This window comes from Mya arenaria, chromosome 9 (assembly GCF_026914265.1).
Source record: "Mya arenaria isolate MELC-2E11 chromosome 9, ASM2691426v1".
In the NCBI taxonomy this organism is placed as follows: Eukaryota; Metazoa; Mollusca; class Bivalvia; order Myida; family Myidae; genus Mya; species Mya arenaria.
In genome coordinates this window covers 37,559,534-37,572,085 of record NC_069130.1, presented here as the reverse complement: position 1 = coordinate 37,572,085, position 12,552 = coordinate 37,559,534, and the positions used below count along the sequence as shown (strand labels likewise).

Below are 12,552 nucleotides of genomic sequence, written 5' to 3'. Positions count from 1 at the left end.
ATGATTTCACTTTTTTTCTTAACCATTTTTCTACCAATGAGCACAAATGGCGCTTTTAAAAATAAGTGTCACATCAAAATTTTCATAAATGCTTAGTGGCCTGTTCATTTTTCCATATCTTTAATGACTATATGCATGTAGTTGTTGACTCATTATACAATTGTAATTACACTCCCAGAAATGCCTTGATTTGCATATCGGCAGGTAATTTTTCTTGGCTTTGGATCATAAAATTGACAAAAAGCTTTGCCAATAATCATTATTTGAAACTCAAAAATATTGAGTTTTTCAGAAATTTGATGATCCATGTGGTACAAATAAACTGTTCAATAAAAAGATCCTACTGCTCTTCTTTCAAAACTGCAATATGTAAACCCTTTTCATATATTTCAAAACAAAACAAAAATATTTTTTTGTGTGTGTCAGTTCAAAATATCTATTTTTATCGTAATGTAACAATTTATATTTAAAACAAAACACACAATTAATTAGTAAAGATGACAGACGCTGAAAATCCGGAAAGCCCAAGAACATAAAGAGTTCCGAAATTAAGTCTATTGTAACTATATGTCTTATTTTTCCACTGCATTTAGGGTCCAACATTTTTTTCTAACAATATCCGAATGCCAAATATTAATTGTAAATTTGGACCAACTTTTCAGCATTGCAGCGGGAAAGTTGCTCTCCTTCACAAGGTACCAACTCTACACTGCACAGTCTGGCTTGCAGAAAGGTTTACAGACAATTACTGTTCAACAGCAGGATAATCAGGCAACAAATGTAAACCAGTCTCTGGAAATGAATAATTCTAAGATTGGGGATAAAAGAAGTTTGATGGAAAAAAAGACATCTTCAATTGATAGCGGAATTGAATCATATGATTGTGTTACGTCAGTTGACAGTATTCAAAGTCTTGGGAGTAGTAAGTCAACAGATAGTGGAATTAGTCAAATGTCAGACTCCAGGTCAAATAGCAATAATAAAGCAAAAGAAACTGTTAAATCACCACCTCAGAATTTAAGGTCAAACAGCACAAATGTGCCAAAACAGACTGTTAAGTCACCAGCCTTTGCTGGTAATCCAAAATTTCTGAATGAGTATTACAGTAATTCTCGTCTTCATTATCTTTCCACATGGAAGTCAGAATTCAAAGATTATGTGAATGAAATTCAAAACAAAGAGGCCAATCTCCTTGGTAGAGAGAAGCTTAGAAATTTTGTACAGTCAAGGGAGATAACTGCTGGTGAAGATTACTCAAGGGAGACAACAAGAGAATACTTGTCAGCCTGGAAGAGAGGAAAGCGGGAGAGATGTGTGATGCACATAGACATGGACTGTTTCTTTGTTTCTGTGGGGCTTAGAAAGAGACCAGATTTGAAAGGTATCAACTTTGCTGTTAAAGTGACACTCTTATTCGAAATCAATTTATACACATGTATAACAATAATAAATTTTGACTGATAAACCTTAAACCACTAACTAAATAATGCATTTATGGAAAATATTAAATACCGTACTGATAACAAGATTTTATCTGTGAAGTAATTAGCAGAAAGCGCAAAAATATTCAATGAGATTTACTGTTGTCTACTATCATCTCATAAGGTAGAAATACCGTGTATTCTGCATCTTTCTTTCAAATTCAACTCGGTATCCTTCATAAACACCATTGTTTTTGACATTTATTCATCTTTTTTGGAATATTGATACAACATTATTAATTGTGGTAAATCTTTATTAATTGTGGTAAATCTTATTTGGGAGTAACAGTGCATCTTTAAAGAAATGTTCAAGTAAATGAGTCAGCAACTAACATTCTTGTGATTGAAATTTGCACTATTTGAAAATAAAAAAAATCGAGTTAAATTGTATTTATTGAACAAAAAGAACTTTTTAATATAGAGTTGTATGATTATCGGTATTCTACATATTAGGAACATGAAAAATATTAGGGACAGTCTTGAAACTCAAGTGAATTTCTTAGTTTAAAACATACTTCAGTTTTAATATACACTTCAGTTTTAAATATTGTTCAGTTTAAATACTTGTTTTTTCACATTTTAGCCTTAAGGTCTGTATTTAAACAGTAACTCCATGTTCAGTATGATGATGAAGGCCTTAAGTCGGAAAAATCAGTACATGAATAAACATTCCTTCTGGTTCAATATGGACTTTACACAAGCAACTCAAACTCGTACAATCCCATAGATCAATCAAATAACATACATGTATGTAGTATTCCCTATGTAATCTATAAGTTACTATCAATATTACCGGTTGTTTTTTGGTTGAACAAGCCAGAATTCTTACAATGTTTTTATATCAATATTTTTAACAAGCCCTGCTTATATAAAATCCAGAATTTGGGCAAGTCTTGAAGCATTCTACCAGTAAAGGGCTTGCAGGCATGTGCTAAATTTGACCACTATGTAGGACTAAATGTTATCATTTTGTTATGCAGGAAAGCCAGTTGCAGTAACTCACTCTAGAGGAAAAGGGGCCAGTGTTGACCCCGAGTCTGATCTTGGCTTCGAGAAACGTGAGTGGGCAAAAAAGGGCAAGGGAGGAAAATCAGTGCAAAAGGACAACTCTTCACATAGGGACTCTTTAATTAGAGGTAGAACAGTTTTCAAATATCCTTATAAAATATATACCACAATAAGCTTATCCTGACCTTTTAAATGGGATCTGGCCCCAATATCACGAAAATACTTAAGTCAAATCTCAAACTCAGTCTCAACACATTTTATCCCCTAGCATTAAAATTTATTAAAAATCATATATTTTTTATGCCCCCTTTTGAAAAAAGTGGGGTATATTGTTTTGCACATGTCGGTCGGTCGGTCGGTCTGTCTGTCTGTCGGTCGGTCGGTCGGAATACCAAATGGTTTCCGATCAATAACTTGAGAACGCTTTGACCGAGGGACCTCATACTTGGTATGTGTATTGGTCATCACCAGCAGATGAACCCTATTGATTTTGAGGTCAGTGGGTCAAAGGTCAAGGTCAGTGTGACCTTTACATGAAAAACGGTTTCCGATCAATAACTTGAGAACGCTTTGACCCAGGAACCTCATACTTGGTAGGTGTATTGGTCATGACCAGCAGATGAACCCTATTGATTTTGAGGTCAGTGGGTCAAAGGTCAAGGTCAGTGTGACCTTAACATGAAAAACGGTTTCCGATCAATAACTTGAGAACGCTTTGACCCAGGGACCTCATACTAGGTAGGCTTATTGGTCATGACCAGCAGATGAACCCTATTGATTTTGAGGTCAGTGGGTCAAAGGTCAAGGTCAGTGTGACCTTTACATGAAAAACGGTTTCCGATCAATAACTTGAGAACGCTTTGACCCAGGAACCTCATACTTGGTAGGTGTATTGGTCATGACCAGCAGATGAACCCTATTGATTTTGAGGTCAAAGGTCAAGGTCAGTGTGACCTTAACATGAAAAACGGTTTCCGATCAATAACTTGAGAACGCTTTGACCCAGGGACCTCATACTAGGTAGGCTTATTGGTCATGACCAGCAGATGAACCCTATTGATTTTGAGGTCAGTGGGTCAAAGGTCAAGGTCAGTGTGACTGTAAGCTGAAAAAAGGTTTTCTGATTGTCCATATTTATGCCCCCTTTTGAAAAAAGTGGGGTATATTGTTTTGCACCTGTCGGTCGGTCGGTCGGTCGGTCGGTCGGTCTGTCTGTCTGTCTGTCGGTCGGTCGGAATACCAAATGGTTTCCGATCAATAACTTCAGAGCGCTTTGACCTAGGGACCTCATACTTGGTAGGTGTATTGGTCATCACCAGCAGATGAACCCTATTGATTTTGAGGTCAGTGGGTCAAAGGTCAAGGTCAGTGTGACCTTTACATGAAAAACGGTTTCCGATCAATAACTTGAGAACGCTTTGACCCAGGGACCTCATACTTGGTAGGTGTATTGGTCATGACCAGCAGATGAACCCTATCGATTTTGAGGTCAAAGGTCAAGGTCAGTGTGACCTTTACATGACCTTTACATGAAAAACGGTTTCCGAAGATGAACCCTATCGAATACCAAATGGTTTCCGATCAATAACTTGAGAGCGCTTTGACCTAGGGACCTCATACTTGGTAGGTGTATTGATCATGATAAATGTATACGAAATGTTTTTACTTGTTTGATTTTTCGTTTGAATTAATCACTGAGGACAAAAGATCAGATCATAGTTTTTCATATTTATGTTTGAAAATGTATGTTTGATGGCTAAAAGCGTTACTAATGCTTTTTAAAAAATGTTCAAATATTCTTGACAACATGGCGCTCAGGGGGGCATAATGTTTGACAAACATCTCTTGTTTACAGTTTTATAAGCGCATTCTATAATAGAATATGCTGATAAAAGCCTTTGGTCGAATTCCAAGGTATATATATTCCACAGCCAAAAATGTATTTGAGTACAATTCGGTATTCTTTATAAAATACTCAAGTATATATTTTGCTCTAGAATTATTTTTCTTTTAATTATTGACAAAATATTTATATCAACACATCCTTTGAGAAAATATGTTTTCAAAAAGTATAAAAACATGCAAGATTTTGAAGAATATTATGCCTTTATCTGGTTAAATGAGTTGAGACTGAGTTTGAGATTTGACTTAAGTATTTTCGTGATATTGGGGCCTGAAGATGGCTGTGGGCTGAGAATGAACAATATTAGCTTGGTAATGTTTTGTTGTCATCGAAGGAAGTGGAGATATAATTATGCAACATCTTCTATCTTTTGGTCATGACTCTGATTAATACCTAAAAGTCCTTTGAGTCACATGAAAGTCAGTACACATGTGGTGCCCTGCTTATGTTATCGAAATGAAACATACAAGCTATAAAATCTGAGGCCTGTGTGCATTAAGTGAATAATTTCATTTTATTTCTGTTCTGTATTTAACTGTAATGATAATTTTACTAATCAGTGCCATAGATTATAAGATTAATGTCTTGTAAGCTGGTTTGTTTTTGGAAGAAAAAGGTTGAGTTATTGGCATAGCCTTAGGGTCGTCATTTGAGTCCCGGAACTAAACCAAACAAAATGGTGAAATAAATATTTGTACTAAATACAATGTATGTTGCCCATGAAGACGCATAACTCTGGCTGCCACATTGGTCAAGAACGGCCCATTGATAGTTTAAAATAGACATGCAAAAACAATAGGGATTGAAAATCGGACCAAAGTCATAATCGATCATCGAAAATAATCGGACGAGCCATTTCGATCAATCATTGATTATATAATCGAAACGGAACAAGTGAATATATTACAAATATATCCAAAACTATATTGGTTTGTACATACATGTCTTTAAATGAATAATCATATTACAATCAGTTATGTTTTATATGCTGTTTTGTTATACATTCCAGGTTACAATTGATAATTTAGTAAAATGTTTTTAGGAGATAACTTAATTCTAAAATAATTGAGAATAAATTGCCGTATAACCCCGTATAAGTCCGTACCGTTTCCCGTTTTAAAGAAAATCAGTACATACACAACACGGTTACTTCCCTTTGCCGTACATAAGCGATATTCGATTATGGAATAATGAAATCGATTATCGCCGACCTGGGACACAAATAATCGACTTTCAACAATACTCGATCATCGTTTTATCCCTAAAAACCAACCATTCAAAAAATTCACAAGAACCTTTGTTCACATTGTATAAAAATTGCAAGGCCCATTACTCTTGTATTATAATTGTCCAGTTATGCCCCATTGATAACTGGGAAAAGTTTGGTCATTTTTTTAACTTGGACATAATTTAATAACTGGTCAAAATAATTAAATGAAAACACTGTATACTTATTACTAGAGCAAAAGTGTAGCAAGACCCATAATTCATGCTTTAATATTATTCTGTTATGCCTCTTTATTGACTAAAAGAACAGACACGCTTTGAGTAGATATCTCTTGTTATTTTGACCACAGAGTAAGTATGGTTTTAAATTATAATTACAGCACCCATCACACAAGGTATTGAAATTATAACAATAAGAAATTATTTGTTTAAATATTAAGATATGAAAGATTTATTAAGTCAAGTTTTAGTCTGCAGCAGGTTTCAAACTTGGGACCTTAGGGTCCATGATTATTGACAATATATTTTGTGTCACATGGTGAAAGTGGTCAAACAGGGTTTTATATGAAACATAATTCATAATTGTAGCCGAATGAGTAAACATAGCAACAAAAGATGACATCATTCAGGGTATGATTTCTTGAAACTACTTTAGTCTGTTATGACGAAATTAAGCTAAGCTCCAATGTTTCGAATGACCAAAGTTTCCGTTTTAGTCTGTCTTGAAAAAAAAAGGAATAATGGTCCAGACTAAGCTTGGATCTCGACTGACCGCCAGTTCTCGAACGACCGCCTATTCCAAAGACCGCAGATTTACTATATAATCAAATGAACTGGCCAAAGCCAAGAATGTCCTTTCAAAGGCCTTCTTGTTAGTTTCAGGTGAGCTTGGATTTCCCGATCTGTCTGACTCAGACTCCAATGAGGAAGAAGTGGAACCAGACTTTGCCATGGCAACAGACACCTTCCATTCCATGGCGGAGATAGCATCTTGTAGTTACGAAGCACGACAGGTTTGTTTATAAATTTGTTATGTTGAACTATTAAACATGACTATATATAATATGGTTTGAAGTCAAGATTCACAAAATTAATGAAATTATACATGAAATTCACATAAGTTCAGTCTATACAGTTGTATTTGTGTTTAGTCTGATATGGGATGTTTTGTCCCTCCTGTCAAATTTATGTGGGATTTTTTGTCCTCCCTGTCAAAAATGGCATGGGATGTTTTGTCCATGGGATGTTTTGTCCTACATTCATTTAGAATTGTAGCTATGAATTAATTCTCAGTCAATGCCTTAATTCCTTAATGCTTATGTCTTTGATTAGAACATATTTTTACTTGTTACACATGTATTGGTTACATAAGAAGCAGCAAATGTAATATTTAAATTTTCTTTACTAATTCAACTACAAGTCGTTTCTACTTTCACTATTGACTTAAGACTATTAAAATTCTTACAATGTATCAGGCTGGGGTGAAGAATGGAATGTTCATGGGAAAGGCACGCCAGCTCTGTCCAAACCTTATGACCATTCCTTACGATTTTGTTGGCTACAACCAAGTGTCTAGGATTCTCTACGATACTGTTGCTAGGTGAGCAATTGTTTATATTTTACCTTCTTATATTTCAGCTGTAAAATTGTAGGTAGGAAATGTTTTGAAGTGAAATGAAATTTAAAAAAAAAAAGGTGAGGGTGGTAAATTGGTCAAGTTGTCCGCTTCTCACCCAAGAGGTGAGTTTGAGTGGGTAACCAAGGGTACATTCTTATGATCTCTTAAAATGGACATATATGTACTTCTTTCCTCCCTAGAAACAGACTCGAGCAAGCTGTCGCCCGTTCCCTATGGAGCTGAAGAAAATTGGCATAAACCAAACTAATAATAAAATTAACCTTATATTTCTGTATATTTTTGCTCTCTAAAATGATGGAATGGAGGTATACAATACTGGAATTTTGTTTCCTGTCTGGGGTGCTAGTTCAAAGTAATTAAATATTTTCGCTGATAAACTTCAGTTCTGTTTTATACTTCAATACCGCCTTTGCTTCTTTTTTTTTGGAAAAATGATTTGTTTTTGTAAGATTTTTTTATATTTCATTTTTTATCGTTACTTTAATCAAAAGTTTTGTGGTCGTTTTAGTTGTGGGGTGGGGGGAATGGAGGGCAAATGTGCTTATTGTAACAACCTCAAAATAGCTAAGCAACTTCCATAGCATTCCTTAACAGTCAGTGTCTGTCCATTTCACAGCTACACACATGATATTGAGGCTGTGAGCTGTGACGAGATGTTGGTGGATTGTACAGACCTTCTGGCTGACACCGGTGCCACACCACTTGAGTTTGCCTCAATGTTGAGAGATGAAATATTTGAGAAAACAGGCTGCCATGCTTCTGCTGGGCTCGGTAAGTAATTACTTTTTCTTAAGTATTCTGTAAACTCCTTGAGCCAATTTCTTGAAAGATCTTAAGCTCTTATTTCATGTAGCCAACTTATCATCTGTAAATTTAAGTCCCTTAACAGACACAAAACTCCATTAATAGAAAAAAATTGATAAAATTTGATAGCTTATAGAATCACTCTCAAGTCCTTTTCCTGGGCCGAAACCAGTGCTGGGTCCTTTTTGAGAGGTCATGAGATGTACCCCTGGTGGGGATCGAACCCTGTGTGCTTAGTTAGGACCTAAGATTGTTCGAAAATAATTAGGGCCTGCTTGTAATGCATGTACAATGTTTTGCCCCCAAGAGGAGCAGTAGGCATATAGGAGGCACCAGACAGGGGGTGATTAATGATGGGCAGGATTTTAAAACCAGGTGAGACAGCCATCAGGGAAGTAGACTTACTTGGACTTTTTGAGGAAGGATTTTTTTATGCCTGTGCCTGTGTATAGGCCTAGGCTAGCTTTGAGGTTTTTATGCCCCCACAAAGTGGCGGCATATAGGGTTGCCCTTGTCCGTACGTACGTCTGTCTGTCTGTACGTACGTACGTCCCGAAGATTGTTTCCGATCTAATTCTTGAAAACCGTTTGTCCAATCCTCACCAAACTTTAAACACATGTTTGTGACCATAATATCTTGATCAAGTTCGATAGTCATGGAAATCGCTTTAGTCATTTAGGAGTTACGGCCCTTTTTTGCCAAAAATACTTCAAAAATATATGTTTCCAATCTAATTCTTGAAAAGTATGTGTCCAATCCTCACCAAACTTTACAAACATGATTGTGACCATAATATCTTGATCAAGTTCGATAGCCATGGAAATCGCTTTTGTCATTTAGGAGTTACGGCCCTTTATTTGCAAAAAAAGACTTGAAAAATACGTCTTTAATCATTTAGGAGTTAGGGCCCTTTATTTCCCAACAATACTTAAAAAATATCTTATCCGATCTAATTTTTGAAAAGGATTTGCCCTTGTGCAGATTATCCTGAATAATCATTATGGCTTATTTTCTGTGACAAAAAATCGAAGTGGGGGCATCTATGGACACATTTCTAGTTCTTCACAGATTTTTAACCTTAAAAATGTATTTTGGTTACATTTCATATTCTTTTACCTCACAGTAAGAAACAACTTGAAAATAACAAACTATTATACTTAATAGTGATATGTTTGTGCTTTGCTATGAATATGTCTTTGTTTCCTTATCTTAAATCTATTTATATTTTCAGCCTCCAACATTCTGCTTGCTAAAATGGCCACAAGAAAGGCCAAACCCAATGGTCAGTTTCACCTGACAGTGGACCTGGTGTCAGCATACATAAAATCACAGTCTGTCAAGGATATACCTGGTAAGGGCTTTTTAAAAACTATTGACATGAAAATAAATAGCCATTTTTTCACCTTAATTTTTTTCTCCTTTTGTATATCTTTTCAGTGTAGTGTAGTGTAGAAGATATACAGCCCGTAATGAGTGCTCAAATTAACAGTGACCCAGGCAAATTGGAAACAGTTTTTAGTGTGAAAATGATATTCAGACACAGTCATCTGCAATCCTGACCTAACGATCCAGCGAAATCAGAAACAGTTGATTTGGTTTTGTGTTGTATAGTAAAAACTCTGAAGAAACATCTGACTTGCATTGACTCTTATGTATTTATTTTTATGTCGAAGAGCCTTTAAAGCGTTTTTATTTAATTACACACCTTATCTGAACCTCTGTCTCAGCAGGATTGTTTTTACATATGCACAAAGCTATGCAAGCTCAAGGTTTTTTAGTAAGCGAGTCCTAGGGATGATTTGAAAATCAACGTTGATCTGGGTGGCATTATATTATCAGAAACTTACTAACTATTACAAAAAAGCAACCTCATAAATTCTTTTGCAGGCATAGGTTGGTCACTAACTAAAAGATTTGAGGCAATGAAAGTTACAACATGTGGGGATCTTCAGAGATTGAGTCTGGATACTCTTCAAAAGGAGTTGGGTCCCAAAACTGGCCAATCACTGTACAGATACTGCAGAGGTCAGGATGATCGACCAATCAAAATTGAACAGCAGAGAAAATCGGTATCAGCTGAGGTCAACTATGGAATACGATTCACTACAGTAAGTTTGTGTAATATAACATTTAGAATCAAACTGAGTAAGATAATAGTTCACTGTCATAGCTAATTAATTGGTCAGAGGCTTGATATGATTTTAGTGTTGTACTTCATGGCACATAAATGCATGAAAGTAATAAAATTATCAATATTTATCCAACGATAACAATTAACCAGCCAAAGCGTTTAAATTAGCACACTGGCCTAAAGATAACTTTTGGATTAGTTATCCAAGTGTTATACATAAGCTGTCTCCACAGTAAGGCTAAATAGATAATATGAATTAAAATTAGTGTTGGGAATCGGTTCCAGTTTGACTATCAATAATTGTTTCCACTCAAGTAACTGATTATCGATAGTGTAATTGGTTTTTAACAATACCTTAATTGTCATTTTATCCTTTTACAATAAATCATAATCATTAAATATGTGTATGTTATGCGTATGGTTGAAGGTATTATGTTGTTGCTTTCGGTCATATTGTTGTATAAATGAACTTAAAAGGAGAAAATTGGCGGAAATAAACTGAATGCAAATAACAAAAGGAAACAGAAAAAACAGCTCCCCGGTTGAAATCGATGAACAATTATGACCAAATACAATCGATTGTCGCCTAGTCCAGGCTCAACCAATTGATTTTCAATTATTATCGATCATCAAAACATCATTAATTAATGGTTTCTGAATCTATAATACTACAGAATCGAGAGGCCGACCAGTTTTTGCAAGAGCTCTCAGAAGAAGTGTGTCGAAGACTAACCTCGATCCACATGAAGGGGAAAACCATTACGTTGAAGCTAATGGTTCGCAGACAGGATGCACCTAAACAAACCTCCAAGTTCATGGGTAACTATCAAGTTTTGGATTGCTCCATTCTTGTAAGTTAATGTAAATTATTAAAACTTATCTGGATTTTTTATACAATATCACAATGTCAGAACATTATTTTTGTGAGCAAACATTTTTTGAACAAGCCTTGCTATATAAAATCCAGAATTTTACCAAGCCTGGAAAAGTGTACTTAGTGTTATGTAAATTGAGTTAATCGTCAGTGGCCTCATAATATTTTTGTATATCTTGAAATCTATTTACAAGTCTTTCTTGAAGCTTGCCAGAGATGGCTGATTTATTACTATTGGAAATTATGTGGTAGGGCGGAAGACATAAAGAAAAAACTAAATAATTTTTATCACTTATGCAATGTAATTACCCACAGGTCATGGGATATGTAATAACTTCTCCAAATCTGTCACGTTGCCGATGGCGACGGATGAGGCTCGTATTGTGGGAAGGGAGACAATTTTGCTTCTGAAACAACACAAAGTTGCACCTGACGACCTTAGAGGGGTAAGCTTACTTTAATCGTTTTGTGAATTGAAAAGTTATGAACTCAGTATCTTTTTATTATACCCCCCAAAACAAAGTTTGGGGGGGGGTATACTGGAATCGGGTTGTCCGTCTGTCTGTCTGTCTGTCCGTCTGTCCGTCTGTCCGTCCGTTTTTTTTTTGTCCGGGATTCATCTTTGTCGTTATTGAACAAATCTTTTTTCAAACTTTCAGATATTAATGGCCATGATGTAAACTTGCGCCTCTGTGAAATTGGTACGGGTCACATGACCCTGACCAGAGTTATCTCCCCTTGATGTGTTAAAGTAGGCAAAATAAGCCCTGTCCGGGATTCATCTTTGTTATTATTCAACAAATCTTTATCAAACTTTCAGAAATTAATGGCCATGTTGTAAACTTTCGCCTCTGTGAATTTGGTACAGGTCACATGACCCTGACTGGAGTTATCTCCCCTTGATGTGTTAAAGTAGGCAAAATAAGCCCTGTCCGGGATTCATCTCTGTTATTATTCAACAAATCTTTATCAAACTTTCAGAAATTAATGGCCATGTTGTAAACTTTCGCATCTGTGAATTTGGTACAGGTCACATGACCCTGACTGGAGTTATCTCCCCTTGTAGGCAAAATTAGCTTTGTCCGGCCTAACTCCAGGGCAAACAACCTAGACATGGAGGGGTGGGGGGTATTCGTTAGCCTATGGCTTACAGTTCTAGTTATATTTTTTTTTCTATTATCAGCAGCTTTACAGGTTGAAGTTAATTAACTAAAAGTTTAGCATCACCTTGACAGGGAACATTAACATTTTGTTTTGAAAAAAGACGAATTTACATAATTCTGTTAAAATGAGTGGCTGTTTTGGTGTCTCTACTTTAAAGTAAGGCCATGAACTCATTTTGAACAAAGTTAGAAATATTGTTGCCAAGCGAATCTCTTTAACGCACTTAAAATAGTTTTATATGATTAGATTTCTTATGTAAGCATAGTTTTAAAACTGCTTGAGAATATGCAATATTCATTTGTACAACTAATAGGCACAAT

At 35.6% G+C, this 12,552-nt stretch overlaps 1 protein-coding gene across 3 annotated transcripts in view; it reads left to right on the top strand.

The window, feature by feature from the left end:
- Positions 1 to 12,552, top strand: part of LOC128246722 (DNA repair protein REV1-like) — a 40,851-nt gene that overhangs the window by 7,478 nt on the left and 20,821 nt on the right. For 2 of the 3 annotated variants that reach the window (XM_052965105.1, XM_052965106.1), the window contains exons 5-13: positions 663 to 1,381; positions 2,462 to 2,617; positions 6,496 to 6,632; positions 7,095 to 7,219; positions 7,875 to 8,029; positions 9,295 to 9,414; positions 9,951 to 10,171; positions 10,869 to 11,013; positions 11,384 to 11,514. In XM_052965105.1, coding sequence (XP_052821065.1) covers positions 663 to 1,381; positions 2,462 to 2,617; positions 6,496 to 6,632; positions 7,095 to 7,219; positions 7,875 to 8,029; positions 9,295 to 9,414; positions 9,951 to 10,171; positions 10,869 to 11,013; positions 11,384 to 11,514 — 1,909 coding nt within the window. The remainder of the gene's footprint in view (positions 1 to 662; positions 1,382 to 2,461; positions 2,618 to 6,495; positions 6,633 to 7,094; positions 7,220 to 7,874; positions 8,030 to 9,294; positions 9,415 to 9,950; positions 10,172 to 10,868; positions 11,014 to 11,383; positions 11,515 to 12,552) is intronic. The other variant, XM_052965104.1, reaches the window with a different exon arrangement.